General features: G+C 39.5%; 1 protein-coding gene across 1 annotated transcript in view; it reads left to right on the forward strand.

The window, feature by feature from the left end:
• The first annotated feature begins 2,314 nt into the window (after positions 1–2,314).
• The window catches only part of lpgat1 (lysophosphatidylglycerol acyltransferase 1), a 44,135-nt gene continuing 23,580 nt past the window's right edge, over positions 2,315–22,869 (forward strand). The window contains exons 1-4 of the mRNA XM_020939935.2: positions 2,315–2,872; positions 7,696–7,947; positions 13,943–14,061; positions 18,493–18,588. Coding sequence (XP_020795594.1) covers positions 7,710–7,947; positions 13,943–14,061; positions 18,493–18,588 — 453 coding nt within the window. The 5' untranslated portion in view covers positions 2,315–2,872; positions 7,696–7,709. The remainder of the gene's footprint in view (positions 2,873–7,695; positions 7,948–13,942; positions 14,062–18,492; positions 18,589–22,869) is intronic.

Consider the following 22,869-nt stretch of genomic DNA (forward strand, 5'->3'; position numbering starts at 1 on the left):
TTTCATTACTTTTGACTCCCAAAATGCAAATATTTGATTTGATCATATGCTGCTGTATTAAACAAGCACTTCTTCATGGTCCTTGTACAGTCAGACCGAGGCACATTTCTTATTGATCAATGTGTTGTTCCTTCTGTCTGATCAGGCTGCAATAGCGCAGTTTGCCCAGCAGGGGACGACACACACCAAATGATATCACTGGAGAGGACAAAATGTGAAATCAGCGCTCCAAGAATTAGTCCTTTTATTTGTGCTCTTGTCCTTAGTCATTTCTAAATTTCATAGTAGTAGTAAATACAAGGAAATAACCAAGGTGCACAAAATAGTTTAATATCCGAGATCCCCTTCAGGTGTAAACTGGAGCAAACAATATATAGACCTGTAAGTGCTAACACGGATACAAATCTCACTAAAACCCTGCCTGTGGGTGATATTATTCTTCGCACTTTCCGTCAAGCAACAATCAAGAGTTTTGTAAAAGAGGAGACATTAAAAACAACTCTTCCAAATTCACTTTTCAAAATAAAAGCCTGCCATTAGCGTCCACATGAAGCTGTTTTGGCGTTGTAAAAACCCAACTATTTGTTTGCTTGTTGTTGTAGTTTTTTTTTTTTTTTTTTTTTTTTTTTTTTTTTTGATGAAGTTTATAATTTTACTTTCTGGTTGGACACAGGCAACACTGATTTCATTTGAAGTAATTTCATGAAGTTACCTAGCAACCATAATGTTAACAAGGGCCAAAACGGGTCTAGGTTGCACAATATGATTAGAGTAATATGCCTTCCTTGTGCATAAATCTTCTCTGCAGTTTGGATGGAATTTTCAGTACTGATGACATTCTGAGATTCTCTGTTACAACTCACCCAGTTCTTGGCCTACTAGGCCTACTTATCTTCTCATTTTTTTCCCCCACAAACTGTCTCTTAGCTGATGTAAAATTATGATATTCACCATCTCCCTAAACCACGTAATAATTAGTTAAAAGTGTCTATGACAGGCTGGACTCAAGGCTAGACTTAAGTTCATTATATTTAAGATTTAGCTGAAAATGTATTTTTATTTTTTATTTTTTACTTTTACTTAATGGTTGAAAATCATGACATCACACATGGTAGTAATTCTACTTAGCAACCATCAAAACCACTTGGGCAAATCTCCTCTAATGCCACAGAGATTATTGTTTTATGTAAAAAAAAAAAAAAAACAACAAAAAACTGTCACTTACATTTACAGCAGGTGTTAGCTCACGATAAACAAAAGTCAAAATCAGAGAATCATCTAAACTTTAATGATGAAAAGCTGTCATATGCACATTAACAGTGCAGAATGTGTGAGTGTGGGGGAGCTGGTCGGCTGATTATTGCATGCACTTTACTGAGTGCATTCATCACAAATGTGTACACTGCATTGATTTGCTTTGTATGCTTTATCGGGTTTTAATCAAGTCAAAGGAGACAGGAAATGCCCTTTGTTGGCATTTTTCCCCCTATGTTCTAATGTAGTTTCCTGATCACAAACAGACCTGGAGTTGTGTTTTGTTTCATTCACACGTTTAACACACAAACCCTTGTGATGCTATGCGGTAATACAGGAAGTGCTCCACTTCACTGGAATTATCTGGATGATTTCAGATAAAAGGAGCTGATAATGTGAACACTGCCACTACATGACATCACGACATGGAATAGAGCATTTTGAGCTTTGGAGATATTTATAAGATTTATAAAGGGTTACCAAAACGTGTGAAATATGTTATTATTATTATTATTATTATTATTATTATTATTATTATTATTACCATAGCAGACTGTATTGATACTTGACATCACGATCATCACGATGCTGTACATGGATTTCTGTGGTGGGATGTTAAGCAGTTACCATGGTGATACAACGCACACATTAGCAAACACTGTCAAAAAGAAAAAAAAAAAGTTTTTAAAATAGCATCACACCCCCAGAAATGTTGAGGACATCAGCTGCACAGTATCAATATAAAATGTATTCATGTTTTTTTCTCAAACTGTGGTACCTCTTCGGGCGGTTCTCTGTTCTCAGTTTGTGCGGCTGGATCATTTAGAGTTCATGGTATTCACTTTTTGTCCTTGTTTGGATTAGATGGATTGGATGGAGATGATAGTAGTCCACTTTTAGATTTGGTTTATCCCTAGATTACACCTGGAAAAGTCCTGTTATAGATTTAGATCCGGTTGTACTCGGAAAATCAAATCTCGTCTTTGGCGGCACTTGGTGTGAAAAATACGAGCAGTTTTGACGCTTTTATTTTGAAGGCGCGCTCCTGCTTCCTCTTGTCTCTATGACGATGTCCCACTGTGAGACATAACGGGACCAAGCCGAGCAGCATCTGGGGACCAAAATCTCTGTCGTTCACGTTTCTCTGCGCCTCTCCTCGGTCCCGTTGCCCTCTCGCCCCGTCGGAGCCCCATACCCCGGCTCTGGCCCGCCACCGTCCGCTTTCGCCGTCTCGTCTCCCGCTACAACCGAACCACGATGGCGCTGGCGCTGCATCCGAGGAGGAGGATTTACCCCGGTGTCTGTGCCTGAGATGGGGACAGTGTCGCTGCTGTTGAAGCGGACTTGCTTGTTAGCCAGCTAGCGGGCTTCTCTCGCTGTATGGACGTGGCTCTACGGGGCTGACCGCTAATGGCCGTGGTTTTTATGGCACGGTTTGGCGCAGCGTTATCAGGCGTTTCCAACAGCAGCAGCGGCGTCTCCGTTTGATAGCGAACATGTCCAGTACTAGCTCATTTATTAACTAGAGCCTTCCAGGTTAGCTGTGCGTGAGACTCCATATCCGTGCGTCTCTGGCGTTCTACATTCGTGCTTGGATGATTCAGTGACATTTTCTTGGGTAAGTAACTTTAATTCGAGCGTAGTTTGACAGTCCTTGGGTAGGGCAGCACACTGGGCGCAAAACGCGGATATTGCGCTTTGTGGCAATCTCAATACACAATCAAGCCAGGCTAACATCTGCTCAGCCTTCCGGGAATATCTAGCCTCTTGTTTATGATCAGAATTATCACAGTCTATTGTTTTGTATAAGTTTCTCTTCGCTAATGTGTGCTCTCATTTTGCTAGCTCAGCGCTCGGCTAAACTAGCTCGGTCTGAGCACCAGTCTGGTCCTTTTATGGTACTGTCCTAGCGCGCTTCAGTCCCATCATGCTATCGCCAGCCTAACCACACGGGCATCCACGCTACAGCGCGGATCACGGCCGAAAACTTTCGCGAATTGGCCGAATACAGTGGCTTGTTGTCGGGTCGCCCATAGACTATAGCCCAAACAACAGTAAGGTTTGGATGGCACAGCTGTTGAACAAGTTGCAGCAGGCTTGGTATTTTCAGAGGAGGTACCAGGAAGGCCCTCATGTATTTGAATGGGGTTAAAGTTTACACTGTGCTCCCAAGTGCGTAAAAAAGAGCGCAGAGGGGGGCCAAAAGGTGGTAGGATGTGAGTTTGGAGTGAAGTGGCTCGTTTTAGTAGTTGCAGCTGTTTTTGTCACTTTTCCACTTAAAGCATTTGTCCAGAGTGACTCCCTTTTTTAAATTAGAATTCTTATAAAGAGTTGATATTAGGGCTGCACAATATGAGAAGAAGATGCAATATTCATGTATAACTATGTTTTGTATGGCACGTACAGTACTATTGTAAAAGGGGTTATACATAATGATCACAACCTTATGAACTTTATTAGTGAGGAGCAACATGGCGAGTAAAGACATTTTCATTCATAAGAGCTCAAAACCTATAACAACTGTGCCGAATATTAAGTTTGTACCTGGCATCTAAAACAAAGTGAACAGTTGGTGAAACCACAGACTACACACAAATTTATCACTGATACAGACGCTGGGATCACACACAATTGAGCTTAACCTTCCTCTTCTTTAAATAGCGTGTTTCTGAATCCATGTGTTGAGAAAATAATGAGTTTGGGGGAAAAACAACACCTCTGTGGACAAAAATTAGGCAATAAAAAGCAACACGTTTTGTCTGTTATGCTGCCCATAGTTCTGCCACTAAATGGGAATGTTGAGGAGAATCTTTCAAATAAAATGATATCAGCGTATGACCTCTCTTGGTCTGATGTCATCAACATTCCCTGGGGGTGTGATGCTAACTGTAGGCTGTGGTCTGTGTGAGGATTTATTGGCCTTTAATCTGTGCTTTACACAATCTGACCATAAAGAATTGATTTAAGTGGAACTACAACAGGAGAGCTGATTTGTGCTGCTAAGTCTCTCACAGATAGAATTACAGTCACAAGCTCTCTAGCATTATCCAGTTATATTTCAGTTAGTCACCTTTTTGTTGAAAATCAAACTCCTTAACAGGACCACGAATGCTTGTATTGACCAAAGGCTCCTGAAAATATGCTCTTCAAATCCATTTTCTGTTATTTCTTGAGTTTTCAGAAAGTCTTAAAACTTATCTGACAGTGTTTGCTAATGTGTGCTTTGTGTCGTCATTGTAACTTAAATATTCCACCATTAGAGATACATGTAGGACACCCCCAGCATGATGAGACTGCAAAGGGTCAGTATTGAACTTACTTTTTGGCCCAATAAATTCAGTTAAAGCTACAGTTAGCAAAAAAAAGTAAATAAATGCTTGTTTTGTTTTTTGTTTGTTTTTCATTTTGCTTCTGAATTAAAAGCAAAAAGTAAAAGCAGGCATCCTCTATGAGCAGGCTTGCATTTCCATAGACCAGACTCCTGTTTGACTTTCTTTGGCTATAATATTCTATATTATGGCATAAAACACATTTATCTCCTTTTGAGAATATTCTAATGTATGGTTTATTTCTTTGGACTCATGCAGTTGGCGCCACCTCCAGAAATAACCTGAGACTCAAAACCAAGGGCAAACAAGGAAAATAATGCAGAAAATGTTTTTTGTCCACTTTACTTTCAAAAATGATAAATGTATTGTAAAAATTCATATCTATCTTGTGCAGTCCTGTTGTGAAAAGGCTTGTTTTTTATGTGACCTCAACTTTATGGAACTTTTGTGTTGCTTGTTTAAAAATATTTTAATGTAAGAAATGTAAGCTGCTTTTAATCATTACTGAACAGGTCTGCCCATAATAACCCCAAGTAAGATATAACCCCCAAATCTTAATAGAGACAAGATGTAAACTTTACTTTATCTGCAACATGTGGCAAATGTCTACTGAGATTAGCCACTAAGATGCCGGGTCACTACTGGGGAAAAAAATAAAAACACACTACAGAGTAAGAATACTTGAATGAAAGCTAACTTTAGTATTTAGTATTTTAAACTACATATGGTTTTCAGGTTTTCAAGTTTTTTGTGATTGTTACTGTGTTTGGTAGTAGTACCTTTAAGTAAATGTTTGTCAAAGGATTTACAAACCAGTTAAGTAAGTCAAAAAGTTGAAGAAGAGTACAAAACTACAAGAAGTGGTGAGTTCTAAAACGCACTACCTCTGTGTCAAGCTGTGTTATCAGCAAAGAATGTTCCAATTGACACAATGAACACTTTTCTGACAATTTAAACCTTCATTTAACAAAATAAATGTGTTGTCATTTATTTGTATTAGTTTAATCTTAACTATTATTGACAGTTATGGCAGTTTTTACTTTATGATTGCTGTGCGTCATTTGAGCAAGTATCACAAAAAAATGTTTTACGTAGTGCATATGACCAGTTTGTGTACTTGTTCTCTATTGGTTTAACACTAGGCTAACTGAGAATTCTCGGAGATGTGATGACACGATCCTGGGCCACTTCTGGGTTAAAGGAGTCTCATGCCTCACCCTGGGCTGTGACTCCAGTTCTTCTTTCTCACTGCATTATGAAAGTTTAATGACTCAGTGTGTGATTTGGACTTTTATCTCAATAGCCCAACTGCGGACACGCTGCATTCCTTGTGTCCTCCTGAACATCATGTGTCGCTCATAAAACTACACTAAAACAAGCCAATAATTAACTCGCTGTGTCTCATGTGCCACTTAGCTCAGCTCTGATTTAGTTAATCTGTGGACAAGAGGGAACCACCTGAACTGAACCAATATTAGCTAGTAGGGATGGGCATGATTAGTCGATTAATCGATCATTGATCATTAAGAATTTCATTGATTATGTACATTTTAATCGACAAACCGATTGTAGGTTGCTGTGCGTAGTGTAGGGTGACCAAGCAGGGGTCTGTACATGTAGCTCTCTGCACTCAGAAGGAGCACAACACAAACAGTCGGTCAGCCTGCAACGTACTGAAGCACAAATGCGTACTTAACGACGACTTGTACAAGAAATTTCACGCTTTCCGTTTGGGACAAGTGTGAGGCCATGTGCACAGTTTACAAAGCAGCACATATGTTTCGGTGTCCAGTGGAATAAAGTTTTGCCAGGTGAGAGTCGCACAATGTTGATGACGAGTCCCCACCTCCCTCCCTCCGTACGGTGTCCTGGTTTTGACAAACGCAAATATGGTCACACTAACCTGTATTCCACTGAGTCGTGTCACATCAGTGCACAAGAGATGTTTTTTTCTTTGCTTAATTTATGCACATTATACATGTGGTTTTAAGTTTCGTTTCTGTGAGACTTGCACAAAGCTGCATTAAACACATTCTAATGTCAAACGGGCTGATGTGGCTCTAGAGTGGTTACGGTTTATATGTCGTAAAGTTGAATTTATTTATGCAGATTAGTAGTGCAGATAGTAATAATAATGATGATACATTTTAATATAAAAAACATTAATGATTAATCGATAATCGATCGTTAATTCTCCTGACGATTGATTACGAAAATTTAATCGAATGCCCATCCCTGCTAGCTAGCATCATTCGAGGTGTGAGGGACTTGCACATCAAGCACAAATCAGCTCACCTGTTGTTGTTCCAACTAAGTAAATTCTTTATGGCCAGATTGTGTTAGACTTTAATCAGAATTTTATTTTAATTTGCATAAAAGATCTTCAGGTAGAGTAGTACTTTCAGTCTGCATCGACATTCCTTGGGGGTGTGATGCAACATATCAATTCTAAAAGGCATATTTTAAAACGGATGGTAGGAGAAATCTATGATAACATTTAAACTCACAAAAGTTCTAGCTACCCAACTACTCAAAGTTTAATGAGCACTGCATTTTCTGGTTGAGGGTCCACCACCTGTAAAATAAAATTCTCTTTGTATCTGTTTTAGGGTCCATTTAGTCCAAATAATCCATTATCGATATGAACTATGATTATTTTTATTGTCTACTATTAGTCACAGTGAGTTTAGTATTTAGTATTAAAGGTTGCAGCCTAAACACTTTGTATTTGTGTATCATTGCAGTAAAGAGTGAATGTCTTATTGTGGAACGTTTCAGGCAAAGCAATACCAGTATAAAATGACATAGTGCACAGAGGTCAAGATGGGCCATCTTGACAAAAAAATGTTTCAACCTTTTCAGAATATCCCGATAACAATAGTCACATAATCAGTCAGTTGACATTTATGTAACTGTGTTAGCTGTCCCTGTGTACTGATGAATGAATGTCTGTGTAAATGGGTGAGTGGTTCATATAAATGTGACCATTTTATTGTAACATCTAAAAGTATTTCACAGTACGACATGAATGCTCCGTCTTCATAGTTGACATCACAATAGTAAATGCCACAGAACCATGCCCCCCCTCACCTCTCTCCTCTTCCCCCCACAGCGAGTATTTCCAGGATGGCTCAGCTCGGGGGCGGAGCTAGTGGACTGGCCAGGATCGTGCTCAGAGCTCTGCTGCGCTTTGTCTTTATGTTCTTCAATAACTGCGTGGCCATCCCCTCCTACTGCCTATACCTGCTCGCCCTGCAGCCGCTCCGGGTCTGGGACAGCGCCACCTTCTGGTACCTGGAGGGGGTCATGTTTAAGTGGTTACTGGCCATGGTGTCCTCCTGGGGCTGGATTGCGGGATACACAGGTAGGATACAAGCCTTGATAATCTACATCTACAGATGCTCACTTATGTCTGTCCTGTTTTTTGTCATAGTTCTTGAACGTAGACTGTAAATAGACATAGCAAACCTGCCAGCCGTCATGTTCCAAACAGAAACGATGATCCTGGGGTTTTCATTTCACTATTTTGTGCGTAAATCAAGATATGAACATTAATAACAAACAAATCTGGTGCTTTATTTCCCCCCCAAGTCGCTCGCATTAGCATTAGCAACAGGTTTGATTGACAATGTTGTTAATCTGGGAAAGGGCGTCACCATCAACAGCCTCTATCATCAACAACCTCTTTGGTTGCTATGATACTCACGGTCAGAAAACCAAATTTGGAATTCTGCTCTAAATTGACCGCCTCAATGAGCTTTATTTGGCTGAAGCCGATTGCTGTGGTTGACATCACACTCCTGGGCCAATAGTTGGGTTTCACGTGACGTCACAGGGCTACGTTTGTCAGCGTGCAAAATCAGATGGAGGGCAGGAAGTGAACTGACTGGAGGAAAATGCCGATGTGTCGTGTAGTTTACGGCTGTGCCAATTGTTCTAACCGAGAGAAGGAAAAGCGATTTTTTTTTTTTTTTTTAGAGTACCGAATATAGTCGTCCACAAAGGTCAGAAATGGGAAAAGCTGACAGAACAACGCCATAAAAAATGGATTACAAACCTGTTTGCGGTCGGGAGGAGCAGAATTCGCTAATGCTCGTGTCTGCAGTGACCACTTCGTCAAAGGTTTGTTACAAAGCTAAATTGTTTTTTGTGGTTTACTTAAACATAAACGAATCATTAACGACTAACGGCTAATGACGTTTGTTGACATTAAATAGTTCAGATAGAGGTTACTGCCGATACACTGCAGTTTTTCCCATAACGGTCTATACACATAAAATAAGAGAAACACTCACCCCGGCCAAGACCAAACCATAATCATCATTTAGGCGTTTTGCACCAAGGTTGAGGACCCATCCACTGACAAAAAAGTTATATGCCTCCAAACTTTTGTACGCCTTTATCTGTTGTCTGGTGTAGAACGATGTCTGAAGAGCTAAATAGTTCGTGATATCCTCTGCCTCGATTGTCGGCAAATCTTTTTCTTTGGTTGAAAATTCTCTCATTTTCAATAAGATGGGGTCACGCCCAATATATTTGTCGACTAACTGCTCGTACTTTTGCCTTGCTCCTGGCTCTAAATCCTTACAATAAGAACTCTTCTCCATATCTGTGTTCTCCAGAGCCGTGTTTGTCGTGTTTGTCTTCACTTCCTGCCCTCCACCTGAAATTCGCGCATCATCGTGATCACGTGACTGAAACCCTCCTATTGGCTGTTCAGTGTTTATTATATTTGTGGTATATGTTTATTATATTTCTATTATATGCACAATACACCATTTGATGGTGGATAAAGGATTTCACATTTTTTTTATATTAATCTTAAAATCTCAGAGTGTCATAGATCACATAGATGGCCATCGTATCCTAAGACTTGATATCCATGTATGCAGTGAGGATGCAGTGACTTAAACGTGTGTGTACAGTAATGAGCTGTTTGTGGTGTTTGGTTACACTGGGACTAAGCGCTTACAAATGACCACATGTAGAGCTACACGGCCAAGCTCTTTAATTATGTAGAGCCTGGAGCCTATAGAGCACCTCTGCCCAAACCAGGGACTCATGCTGCACCCGAGGAATCCTGTCACTTATCACAGGCAGGGTTTAGTGCAAGCTAGTATCGCCATGATACTCAGATTTGAATCTGTTTGGTGACTAAGGAAGGCATTTACAACACCCAGATCTACTTGCCCAGTAAACAAAATAGTGCTCTATGTATTTATTTATTTATTCATTTATTCATTCATTCATTCATTTATTCATTCATTTATTTATTTATTTATATGGACAGCCCTATATAAAACTTTTTTTTTCTTTCATATGGATACCAACATAACATGAGCACAATGGCTAAATGGGTTGAGAATTCGGGGCATGTAGTATACTTTTTCCTTTCTATAGGGTGGTTATTTTGAAGAATCTCAAATATATAATTTCATACAACAATCCACAGTGTAAATATGGAAAAAAGAAGACTCATGTAGCCTAATATGAAATAATGACTGCGGTGCACACAGCTGCACAGATTAAGTGAGCACTTGTCACTGTGGCCGTTTTGCGACACAGTGAAAATACTGGACTTGTCTTTCCCTTTCATGGAAATGAAAAATGCCATTATGATCAAACAAACCGTAACTTCATTTACAACCAAATCAAATAATTAGTTATTATTAATGGAGGACTAGATTTGTGTTGCTGTATCTTCACTTGCCTGCTCGGGCAATTAGGCAGAGGAGAGCACTTACCCGGACAAAACTTTTAGTTGCCCCGGGCCAGAGGACAACCGTTAATGTCGAGCCCAGAAAATGATAAAGATTGTTTTTCAGCACAAACAAATACTAAGTTTGACGGACAGAATGTCTTCTTTCTTTTCATTTAAGTGCTCAGATGGCTATTAGCACACTGCTGAATCATAAGTCCAAACAATTTCCCTTGTGGATCAGTAAAGTTCTGTGTAAGTGTGTATAAGTGTAAGTGTTTTGCCAATTGAGGCAAAAGGAGTAAAGATCAGTGGGAGTGTAAGGGGAGTATTTTCTCAGCAATGATGTCATAAATACAGAAGAAGATCAAGAATAACATTACTTAATCCTGAATCTGGGAAGGAAGATTATAACATGGTTAAAATTCTTTAATAGCTGTATTTTACAGTAATGGACACTTATTTGTTGAGCTGGCATGTTGCAAAACAATGCTAGTGCATGTTAGCCACAACAGTTTCCTGTATATTGATGCACGGCACTAGCGAAATTATGATTCCATTGCATATAGCATCTAGCATTTGCAAAACCCAATGCATTACAGATAATAACACGGCACTGCCTGCACGTGCCTGTCGCTGATGCACTGCACACCGCTACTAGGACACATCTGAGCCAGGGCAACCTTTCTTTAACTTTTGACCTTGACTTGACATACACAAGCTGCATTTCCTTTGGACTTTTGTGCATTATTTGAGTACAAGAGTTGAGTTCTCAAAATGTAGTCCAGGTCATTTTGGTGATTCCCGTCACACGGAGGTTACTGTGGACCAGTGCTACAACATAAATACTGCGACTGAATAAAAATCGCATTTTGTATGGTTTAGTGCCACATTTAAGGACTGGGAATCACAGGGTCTTTCAATGATTCGATAATACACAGTGCAACCCTCACAACACAATATTTATATGGCAATGCTGTAATCAATATATTGCACATGATACTCTACAATACTATATGGCAATTTTTAAGAACCACATACATTTTAACAAGAGTATTTCAAAACTACGTAAGGATGCATTTGTTTACTTGTCACTGCAGGTTACTTGTATTGCCTTGATTTGCCTTTACCCATATTTTTGCACAGTGAAGTAATGCATAAACATATCATGGTCATTTTCAGATAAGTATTTGTTTTTATAAAGCTTTTTAAAATACACATACCGGGGTATTTTTGTTCAGTTATTATACAGTGGAAATTCCCACCCTTGCCTGTTTATTTAAGCTAATGACCTGGTAACGTCTCATTAGGGCTGGCCCTGTCATCATGGCTGATATATTGTCATGTATATGGGGTTGATACGAAAGTCTGTATGACAGGACAATAGCTTATTCTTCTTCGATGTATCTGTGCCCCCACACATGTCCACGTCCCCTGTGTATGTCCTGTTACTGCTGCTGTCAGGCACGTCATTCTGGTTTTTAAAATGTTCATTTCTTACCCACTCTACATGATCCTGGTGTTTTTATTTTGCTATTTTGCCTCTAAATGAACAATAATAGTAGATTTTTCCTGAGGTTTTGAGTGAGAAATATTGTGCTTTGTTGCTAAGCACCTGGTTTGACAGAGGGTGACCTTCAACAACCTCATTAATTGCCTCAACCTCTTAATTTGTACTTTTGGTTGCACATTCAGATTTTCAAACATGGAACTTTGCTCTACATTAGCTGTTCTAACTGCTAGCCTCGATTGGCCGTCCACTTGGTCTACGGTCCTCCTCCCAATCTACTCTTCTGTTTACACTTGCAACTATTATTACAAGTTGCTCTATTTTGCCATCAACCTATCAGCCTACTACAATTACATTAGTTAATGTTCTGAAAAGGGGCAACAGTGGCACAGCTGTGGTCTTCAGTCCTGAAGGTTGCTGGTTCAATCCTTACTCAAGGTGCATGCTGTAGTTGTGTTCCTGGGTATAAATAAACATAGTAGGCCTATGCAGTAAACCAAATTTTAGTGACTGATCAGTTTGAGTCTTTTTACGGAGAGGTCTACAGTCAGTCCCATGTCAGTAAAACAATGTGTTTTGGGCAGAGTTTGGACTTTGGAGGAAGATTGTCTTGATTAATGATCATCACTGAGCATTATCTGAGGCGCGCTTAACGTAAATTCATGCTGCTGATGAAGGAGCATGTTTACGACTCATATCTCCTCTCCAAAATGATTCCTTATTTATCTTAAATGCATTCTGAGCATTCTAATTATTTATCGCAGTGAGTTTTTAAGAGCTTGTCAAAACTTTGAGAGACCAGAGCAGAGGTTTACCATTAAAGTAATACTAACAACAACTAGCATGATAACAATGCACTTCTGATTTTCAGATTACCAAAACACTTCATAAATAGATGCAGGCAGTTCATGGCCATGCCAAATTATTTGTGCACAAACATTTCACATAAAACTATGACCAAAGTGAAATCACCCCAGACCAGGAAATAACATGTAAAGTTCTGCAGACACAACTATCTCCACCCTCAGAAAGCCCTTTGTTGTTTTACCTCTCTTCAAGTGTGAAAGTTGATTAACTCATGGCTGTGAAACAAAAGCCACTCTGCTATGATATAGATGTAGCTTTGTATTTCTGTATAAATACTCAGAACTCAGATGCTCTGGAGGTGACACTGGGTGGATACTTGTTTGGGACATCGAGAGGCTGTTCGTCTATGGCCAGGGCAGGCCTGGGCCCTGTTTTATCTACTATGACAAGAATGTTGTATTTCATCAACTCACTAGGCTTCAAAAATTGAGTTTTATTCATGAGATATATAATTTTTCCACAACAAGCACAATAACAATTTCTTTTCAGCAGAAATAAAATGACCATTGTGGTTCCTGTATTGGATTTATGCCCAACCATTTGCTCGCTAAACTATTCGTTCTCATTCTCTTAGGTGTTTAGCGCTGTAGCTCCTATCCCAATGCCCTTTGTGTGCCATGTAAATATTGAGTGGTTGGTTTGCATAGCGTGTGTGTGAAGTGTTGGAACATATTTTTAGAAAGTTGACAGAGGGGTAACGTGCTACTCCATAACCGTGACTTTGCAGTTCATTTTGGGGATATTGAACCACCTTTACTTTAGGATGTTTGGTCGTTTGATTTCTTTTTTTTCCTGCTAGAAGGGCTTTGATAAGCCTGATAAAAAGCATTACAAGTGTAAAGAATTATTATTTTTTATAATACTTTGCAGTGACATCTTGTTGGATTTTTAGATTGTCTGAAATAATACAAAATTGATTTAACAACACATTCAGGAGACTGTGAACAATAAAGGTATTCATGGTCAACTTTAGGAGTGTTAATTTCAACAAAAAAATAAAAGTGACTAACTGAAAAAGTGCTGGCACATGCTAGCTAGCTTGTGACTGTAATGTTATTTGAGAACACAAATCAAATCACCTGTTGTAGTCCTATTTAAGTCAGCTCTTTCAGGTCATATAGTGTTCAGACAAAGCTCAGATTAAAGTCTTCTTAAAGAGCTTCTGACAGAGCAGTGCCTCTAATTGGCACATCCCTGGGGAATGTGGGTGATATCAGTGATTCATATCAGTATGAATTAGATTCCCCTGTTGTATAGTAAGTGTTGATATTTGTGTGTTTGCAGTGACTGAGTGGGGTGATGACGTGCGGCCGATCTCGGAGGAAGAGGCCATGGTGATCGTGAACCACCAGTCGACAGGAGATGTGTGCACGCTCATGATGTGCCTGCAGGATAAGGGCACTGTAAGTATACAACCAAACCTCACACAGCTGCATGCTGGGATAATGCTCTTCAACCCAGTTTTTTATTTTGGCGTGATGGGAACAGTGTTGATGTAGATTATCAGTGCTAAACTTTGTAAAAAAGGATTGAGAAAAAAATAGTTAAAAGCTAAATTTAACCCTCACGCTCTCCTCAGGGTCACATAGACCCAAAGAAATTTTTTTTTCCTTCCTACTCTCTTGGGATGGGTCAGTCAGACCCAAAAATGTATTTTCAAATAAATTCTCACCAGATGAGAAAATAAATAGTTGTGGTGTTGTGGTGTGTCTTTTGCATGCATGCATTCAGTGTACCAGGTTGTAGCACCAGTGCTAATTTCCACCTGTCGTCCCTGGGCAGGTTCATTGATTGATTGTATTTAACTGACCTTGGCTGTCAACTGTTCTTCCTGGAGACCTATGTAACATGTTTTGGGTATCCCGGTTACTATCGGAATATACCAGCTACAGTATCCTGGTTTCTAATAACCGGGATACTGCCATAACTGGGGTACTGTGTATTAGAGCCCGACCGATATGGATTTTGTTGTGGCCGATATGAAACCGATATAATGGGAGTTGGAGCTGCCGATATAATCACCGATATATTTAGTGATGTAAAAATTCACTGTAAATCTTGAATTGATTAAAAAACTTAGGTTTGGCTCTAGTGGATTCTAAATTGGGTTTATTTAGGCAACATTTATTGTTATTTTGACTCTTTACATCATATTTACATACAGTAGATTGGCTCGGCTCACTAAAGCTGCTGGCTCTTTCGGCTCCCAAGCGACTCTTGAGATTGTTTTGTTGCAAGCAGGACTAAACCAGAACTGAACCAGGACTGAGTGTCGGGACTCGGTTTCTATCTTTCTCCTGCACTCGAGCCCAAGATTAGTCCTGGTTTATTCATTTTATGCTGAACTGCAGCCAAATATGCACTTTTTTTTTATCCTATGCACATGCAGATTTCTGAAAGTTTCGTTTTCAGCCGCTGCTGCTGTCAAACTACGGGTCTACAAGCGGCATGAAGAGAAAGTGAGAAAAAGAGAAAACACGGCTCCCAATAAGAAGCAGGCTCCCGTTGTTCGCTCCGCTTCGATCGCGACCGACCCGTAACTCCTAGCTAGTAAACTATCGCTATTAGCCTTTAGCCGTAAATGCTGCGCACTGCGGTAGTTAATTACATGCATAAATGTGGATCATTCACACGTCTATTCACAGCTCATTTACATATCAATGCAGGTCCAGTAACAAATATACGGGAAATGTAGTAACTTTACAATAGACCAATAGAAAACAGCCTGTTTATGTGTGGGAGCGACAGCAGCTAACCGCTAACAAAACCTAAACTAGCTTCAAAGTCGATGTATTTCCAACTCACCGCTCACACAGGCTCCTCCTCACATCACAAGTCTGCACTAATAAATGTCCTTTTAATCCAGACTCAAACCGATTGTCCGAAAAAGAATATAATCTCAGTGTTGCGCACCGCTGCGGGTGTAAACAAACACACGCGAGTGAAGTGACGTCACTCTGGTGGTGTGTTCAGGGACAGTACGGACACAGACAAATTACACCGCAGATAAATACTGATGCGGAGCCACATATTAGGACATTTATCTGTCTGTAAATTGGATTAAATGAACATAATGTAGAGAGTCTAAACTTTATAACGAGGTATAACATGCCCACGTGAAATATCGGCCCATATCAGCAGATATGGCCGATAGCCGATATGTCTCCAGGTGCCCATATTGGCCGATAATATCGGCCAGCCGATATATCGGTCGGGCTCTATTGTGTATACATGCACCATGAAGATTGTAGATTTAACCAACCTTTTGTAGATTTATAAATGTAACTACATCTTTTTAAAACCTGCCTTACTTTTTCGTATCAAAACAGTAATTGGGTCTTCGCTTCCCTGTCACCTATTTCTTAGTATTCTACCGGTTGAGAATTCCTTATAATAAAAACTTGGAGAACACTTGCTAACCAGGGTTTTGAGCACTACACAATGTCTATATGTCTTTGTGTTATCAAGACTGATGCATATGACTTATCAGAGCAAATAGACAAATTGCAACGGTTAAAAAGATAATAGACAAAGTGCATAAGGGTTGAAAAGAAAATAGACTAGAGTAGGGCTGGGCGATATGGAACCTAACGTTAACGACAAACACACATGCACGTGTGTGCTACCGGCTGTAAACAGAAACATGTGCAAAGTCCTAAATTAGGACTTAAGTGTCACTCATAATGGTGAGAACACAGTTGTTTAGTTTCTGTAACTTGGATTATAAAGATGAGGAACACCAGAGGAGATAAGAGGAGAAAATGTGAGGAGCTGCAGCTGGATCAGAGAGTGGGAGGGGCAACGGGCAGACGGGTCCACACACACAGACAGAGGGAACAAATTTAAAGCCTAACGTCAAAACCTGTGAAACGGGAGGATTCATACGGAAACAGAGGCACACTGTGACTGCTTTTTCTTAAACAAGACTCCCACATGATTGGCTGTAGACCTGTCGATTAAAATGTGCTTGCCTTATCTATCTATTGATCTTACGATTTTTGGAACAGCCATAGAATAGAGTGAAGAATGAGGAGATATTCATGCATTTTTCCTCAAACTTTCTAATATTCAACTGAAATTTCAAATATACTTTACTTTGTACTATACTTATTACCAAGGTACCACAATGAGATTGTACCATGTCCTGTGCTGAGTTTGTTAGTGCATGTTCAGTTTTTCATCCTGACATGCACCTTGGTGTAAAAATTCTGGCTGCCATTGTATTGATTGGTGATGCTAACTATTTTATTATTTGAAATAAAAAAAATAAAAAAGGATGATTGTAAAGTTTGACCAAAATCTAATTAGTTACAGCATCAATCCAATTTTGCTGGCAATTTAAGCCAGTAACCTACCTCTAGCTGCCTGTTACCTATGTTATTTTTACCTTGATTTGCCAATCATTGATCGGTGGCCGATTGATCAGAGCACCTCTAGTATGCTGTTATGCTGACTATTAATTTGTCATGTGTCTGATCAACTGCATGATCCACGAGTACCATATTTTTCGGACTGTAAGTCGCACTTTTTTTCATGGTTTGGGTGTTTCCTGCAACTTATACTCTGGTGCGACTTATATACTAACATTTTCAGACTGACAGCCACGAGAGGCTCTAGGCTGCAAATAGTGAAATATTCAGCCAAAAATGTTAATCGAGCAGCAGAAAGAAAGTTTGGAGTGAGCAAGAAACTTGTGATTGAATGGTGGAAAGCGGGGATGGACAGTATAGCTTCAAGGCACCCGGGCGAGTGTGCCATGCAACTTTCCTGGAAGTCACTGGATGAATCGACAAAGCCTGAACTTCAGTGACAATCGAAACCATCCTGTCGGGATTCAGAAAGGCCCGAATAATTCTAAGTGGAACTGATGCTGAGTCTGACAACAGCTACACAGAAGAGGAAGTGGCGCTCTGTTTACATCATGGATCTATGGTTTATCTCTGGAGGTCACGCAGAAGCGACTCCGAGGATGAAGAATGCAATGGATGATGTGATAGTGATTTGGAGTGAGACTGTGAGTTTGGTAAACTTATGTTCTGTTGTTTATGCTATAATTATCTGAATAACTGTTCATATGTTACATTAACATATTAACGCCGATTCAGTCTGTTCTCTATTCTGTTGTTATTAATATAAACTCGCCTTTCAAGATGAAATGTCGGTTGCTGGTCTCTGATTTTGGGGAAATGTATTTTGTAAAAAGTGCGACTTATAGTCTGGTGAGAATTATGTGTGTTTTTTTCCTCTTCATTGTGCATTTTTATACTCCAGAGCTACTTATAGTCAGGAAAATACGGTAATGAAAATTGGCATAGTTGCCATAGTAATTAATTATTACTAATTAAAGCACAATCTTTGAACAGTGCTTGTTGTGTTGCCAAACTTAATAACCCTTTTTTATAGCACCTGTCATGTATGCTTATGTCATAAACACTCACTTGTGATTGAAGGCAGAAAATATGAAAAATCACTATTGTTGAAGATATGCAATTAGTATAGAGTTGTTATAAGTAATTAAAGTGGCAAAGTTTTAGTGCTCACGTTAACTTTCTAGACTTCCGTGAACATCTTGTAGCCCCTTTTGCATGTATTCTGTTGCTTGGCCTGGTTGTAGACTGCACTAAGAGTGGTCTGAATCTGACTAAATTTGGTTGTTAAGCGCACTTGGATTTCCCTGTGCATGTAAACGTAGTGAGTGTCTCTGGTTGATCCTGTAATCCCCCAAACTGTTGTGAGCCAGGCCCAGATATTCACAGGGACAGCAGGTCCGTGCAGGGCGGGGACGCTTTCTCTGGTGGTGCGGGCTGCTGGCTGACAGATGTGTGATTTTGCAGGTGGTGAGGAAAATGATGTGGCTCATGGACCATGTGTTCAAATACACCAACTTTGGCCTGGTTTCTCTTATCCACGGGGACTTCTTCATCCGACAGGTGAGATATATTTGGACACACCAAGTATTTTGATTACACTTGAGATTTCGAGAGGTCAGACACAACGTTTTCTGTTTTTATTTGCCAGTGCCTGTCATTTTGGTACTGCTAAATAATAATAGAAATATTGTGTCCACAATTCACATACAAAAAAATTGACCTCAAATATGAATCCAGGACTCATCAATACCTGGATGTTTTGTTTCATTCACACTGGTTGGAGTTATCCAGCATATATAATCTGTCTGCTCTTGACATCACCTGGTACTTGTTGGGCCAAAGATGTTCATTTTGTCTTCTTGTGTACTTTAACTTCTTGGGTTCTTATTAAAGACAATACAGTAAAGTGTATTTACACGTTTCAGCTTCTAGCTGCTAGTAGTTCTGAAGACACTTACAACTAGCAGCCAAAACATGTCAACAAGGTAAATACACTTTACTGTATTGTCTTTAATAAGAACCCAAGAAGTTAATGGTATTTGTTGTGTTATTAATGTCATAATTTTTGTATGTATCATCAGTGTTTCCATACGTAATTTTCAAGGTTCTATATTACGTGAAACCAACTTGCTTTAAGCCTTGTTATAATGTTGTTACCTCATTAAAAACATATCCTGAGTTGTGTTTTGTTTCATTATTAAGTAATCTACATCTTCAAAGTTCTAAATGCTTTGTTCCACCTTGTGATGTCACGAAGCCGCAGTTTTTCCCTATTTTTTACCTTTAGTTCAGTAGAGATTGGCAATTTGAGGGGTGAAATTATCCAAATGAATCTAGTGAAGGTGTATGGAGTTTAAAACGCAATGGCACATCTGTTATGTTACCTCATGACATCACAAGGTGGAACAGAGTGTTTTCTGTTTGAGAGAGAAACTCAGCCTAAAAATGCCTGTTATGTGTGTGAAACTTGTGTGAATGAAACAAAACACAACTCCAGATCTGTTTGTGATGAGGAAACTACATTAGAACATAAATCAGAAAATTGATTCATATGTGCCCTTTATATTTTATACAACATGCCTTAGCACAGGCCGTGCAGGCTGAGGTGTTGTAGCTGTGGACACCACAGTTTTGCATTGAGTCTGTATGACGTCTGTACAACCTGAGATCTATTACCACTAGAGCTGGACAATAAAATTTGAGTCTGGATCTGATTGCTGTGACAATATGCCATTTTCATTTAGTGCTTTTCTGTTAGAAGCACTGTGACAAATTTTTTGCTGTCCTAAAAACGTAAAAACAGAGTTCATTTTAAATAGTTAGCAGCAGTCCAAAGTAATTCCTCACTTTGCTAATTCATACCACATAATTATTCACTGCAGTGACTTTATGAACAATGTTTTGCCTGCAGCAACTAGCATACTAATGCTGCACAAGCTTTACTGTCTGTTTTCTGAACAATAAAAACACTTAATAACTGGATACAGAAAGCAGATAGCTGTCTCACTTTGACCTTAAGAGTACTGAGGAAGGATACATTTTACTTTATTACAAACAAATTGGGTTCAGCCTCTTCAAAGTGGAAGAGTGGTTATATGTTTAGTATAAGGAACATATGAAATGAGTGTGTCCTGGCTCCAGTGGCCAATGCAGTTTTCAAAATCCTGCCCCTCCTTTCCCCTCTCTCTCTTCTTATACTGCTCATTTTGTCAGCTCAGTTTGAAATGTGGCTGTGGGTGGAGTTTAAGTGTTAAAAGGCCCAATATTACGCAGTTTTCTGATCTATGTTATTATGTAGTTTCCTCATCATAAACAGACCTGGAGTTGTGTTTTGTTTCATTCACACATGTTTAACACACAAAATATTTAGAATGTGTTCTTCTCTCAAACTCTGTTCCACCTTGTGATGTCATATGGCAATATAGGAAGTGCTTTACTTTGTTTTTAAATTCCATACATCTTCAATGGAATCAGTAGGATGATTTCAGCCCTGGTATTGTCTCTACTGAACTAACGATGAAAGCTGTTAACATGAAAACATGAAAACTACCACTGCATGACATCACAAGTTTTTGAGCTATGGAGATGTAGACAGACTAATAATAAAGGATAAAAATAAAGGGATAAACAAAGAAGGCCAGGTATGTTTTGGGTAAGAATGTTCTAACATGGCTTAAAGCTCACAAGAGTCAATTTTGAGTAATATAGGACCTTTAAACCAATCACAGGACCTGAGTGGAGCGGGTGTGACCTGACTCAGTGGGGTCATGGTTCCAATTTTGAAAATCTGACTATGCACCTCCAAACCTCCATCTGGGTAGCATTTCAACATCACTACCTGAAATGGAAGCACTTTACAGGGGCTGAAGTCACCTGTTGTTCTCCTCCATTAACTCAAACTGCTTCTCAGAGGAACTGAAGCCAAGTACTGAATAAACATGTGGTGTAATGCTAACAGTTACAAGCGCCGTACTCAAAACAAACAACTGGAGTGATGAATGCAGTGTGGACCCGGACCCATAGCTCAGGCTTTAATGGCATAACTCACATCAATGTACTACCACGACGGCATTAAGAGCATTAGCGTGGTGCAGGAGGAGCCCCATCGATTTTTAGGTGGGACCAATCGAAATACATTCACATCTGCAAAGAGGAAATGCGGCCATTATTCTAAGCAGCAGATCTGAATGGCAGTAGACACAGAGGGCACACATAGTATAGAGGCTATGAATGACCTCGGAGGGTTTACTGCCAGAGACTGCTGCTGCTGTGCAGAAGTAGTGGTAGTAATGGTAGTAGTAGTGGTAGAAGTAGCGATAGCAGTAATGATAGTGGGAGTAGAAGTGGTCTCCCAGACAGTGGGCTCAGATGTGCTTGGTTGTCTGTGCTCCAGTACTGTGGCAGTAGTAGTAGTGGTAGTTGTGCTGTCCTGATGACACATGACTACTTGAAGCTACACAGCCAGTGAACTAAAAAAGAAAACTGTACACAAGGCATGCTTTTCTTGATTATTACTGAGAGAAAATATCTGAAAACTTTATACTGAAAATAAAATGATCCTTAAAGGTGAAAGTAAAGATTTCATTTTATCCAGATCTTTTTAAACAGTTTGCTAAATATGAAATGGACATGTATATTTTGCAAGTCTAAACTTATTTATAACTTTTAACTATCATAGTAACATCATGAAATGTTAATGTCTTTTAACCCAAAGGCATGACAGTAGGAGGAGTAAGAGGAGTAAGAGGAGGAGTAGAAGTAGGAGAAGTAGGAGAAGTAGGAGAAGTAGGAGAAGTAGGAGAAGTAGGAGAAGTAGGAGAAGTAGGAGAAGTAGGAGAAGTAGGAGGAGTAGGAGGAGTAGGAGGAGTAGGAGGAGTAGGAGGAGTAGGAGGAGTAGGAGTGGATGCATTGTCTCCCAGACAGTGAGCTCCAAACTCCTGAGGAGAGTGTACAGGGCCTGGGCCAGTTCACGTTCTATATTAAAAAACAGAACTCCTCAAAGAAAACTTGTACTCAGACCCCCTGACCCCCTCAAAAACACTGTCTTGTACTATACCTTTTGCTCTGTTTACCATTTATTATTAGTTATTTATTACGCATGGGATAGAGAGAAATGTAATTTAGAGTCCTTTGTATGTCTAGTCAATAAAGATTGACAATGACAATAAAGCTAACTCTGAGTTTTAAAGATCTGTTCCTAATTTCTCAATTTGAATGAAGTTTATTATTTTATTCCTGATTGGGCTTGAGCAACAGATGTGACATGCATAGATGTTGTAATTGTTCCCTAGCAACTGTTCTGTAAACATGGGCTGAAGTGTGTCTAACTTGTTTGACAAATAAAAATGAAAGAAAGCACTTTCATGGTCCGTCCAGGTCAAATTCCCTAGAGAAGAGTTAGAACTCTGTGTAACTTATTACTCATTTAATAAATAGATATTAGGGCCCGACCGATATGGATTGTTGTGGCCGATATGATACCGATAAAGTGGGAGTGGAGCTGCCCATATATTTAGTGATGTAAAAATTCTTGAATTAAATAAATCTTGAATTGTTTAAAAAAAAACAACGTATTTTTGGCTCTAGTGGATTTTAAATTGAAATGAACCAGGACTGAGTGTCAGGACTTGGTCTTTATCTCTCTCCCTTTCTCGAGCCCAAGATTAGTCCTGGTTTATTTATTTTATGCTGAACTACAGCCAAATATGCACGTTTTTTCTCTCCTATGCACACGCAGATTTCTGAAAGTTTCATTTTCAGCAGCTGCTCGCTGCACGAGTCTGCACACAGCGCAAAGAGAAAACACGGTTCCCAATACGGATCAGGTTTCCGTCGTTCGCT

Source organism: Boleophthalmus pectinirostris, unplaced genomic scaffold, assembly GCF_026225935.1.
Source record: "Boleophthalmus pectinirostris isolate CB_2022bp ecotype Guang Dong unplaced genomic scaffold, ASM2622593v1 HiC_scaffold_13, whole genome shotgun sequence".
Classification (NCBI taxonomy): domain Eukaryota; kingdom Metazoa; phylum Chordata; class Actinopteri; order Gobiiformes; family Gobiidae; genus Boleophthalmus; species Boleophthalmus pectinirostris.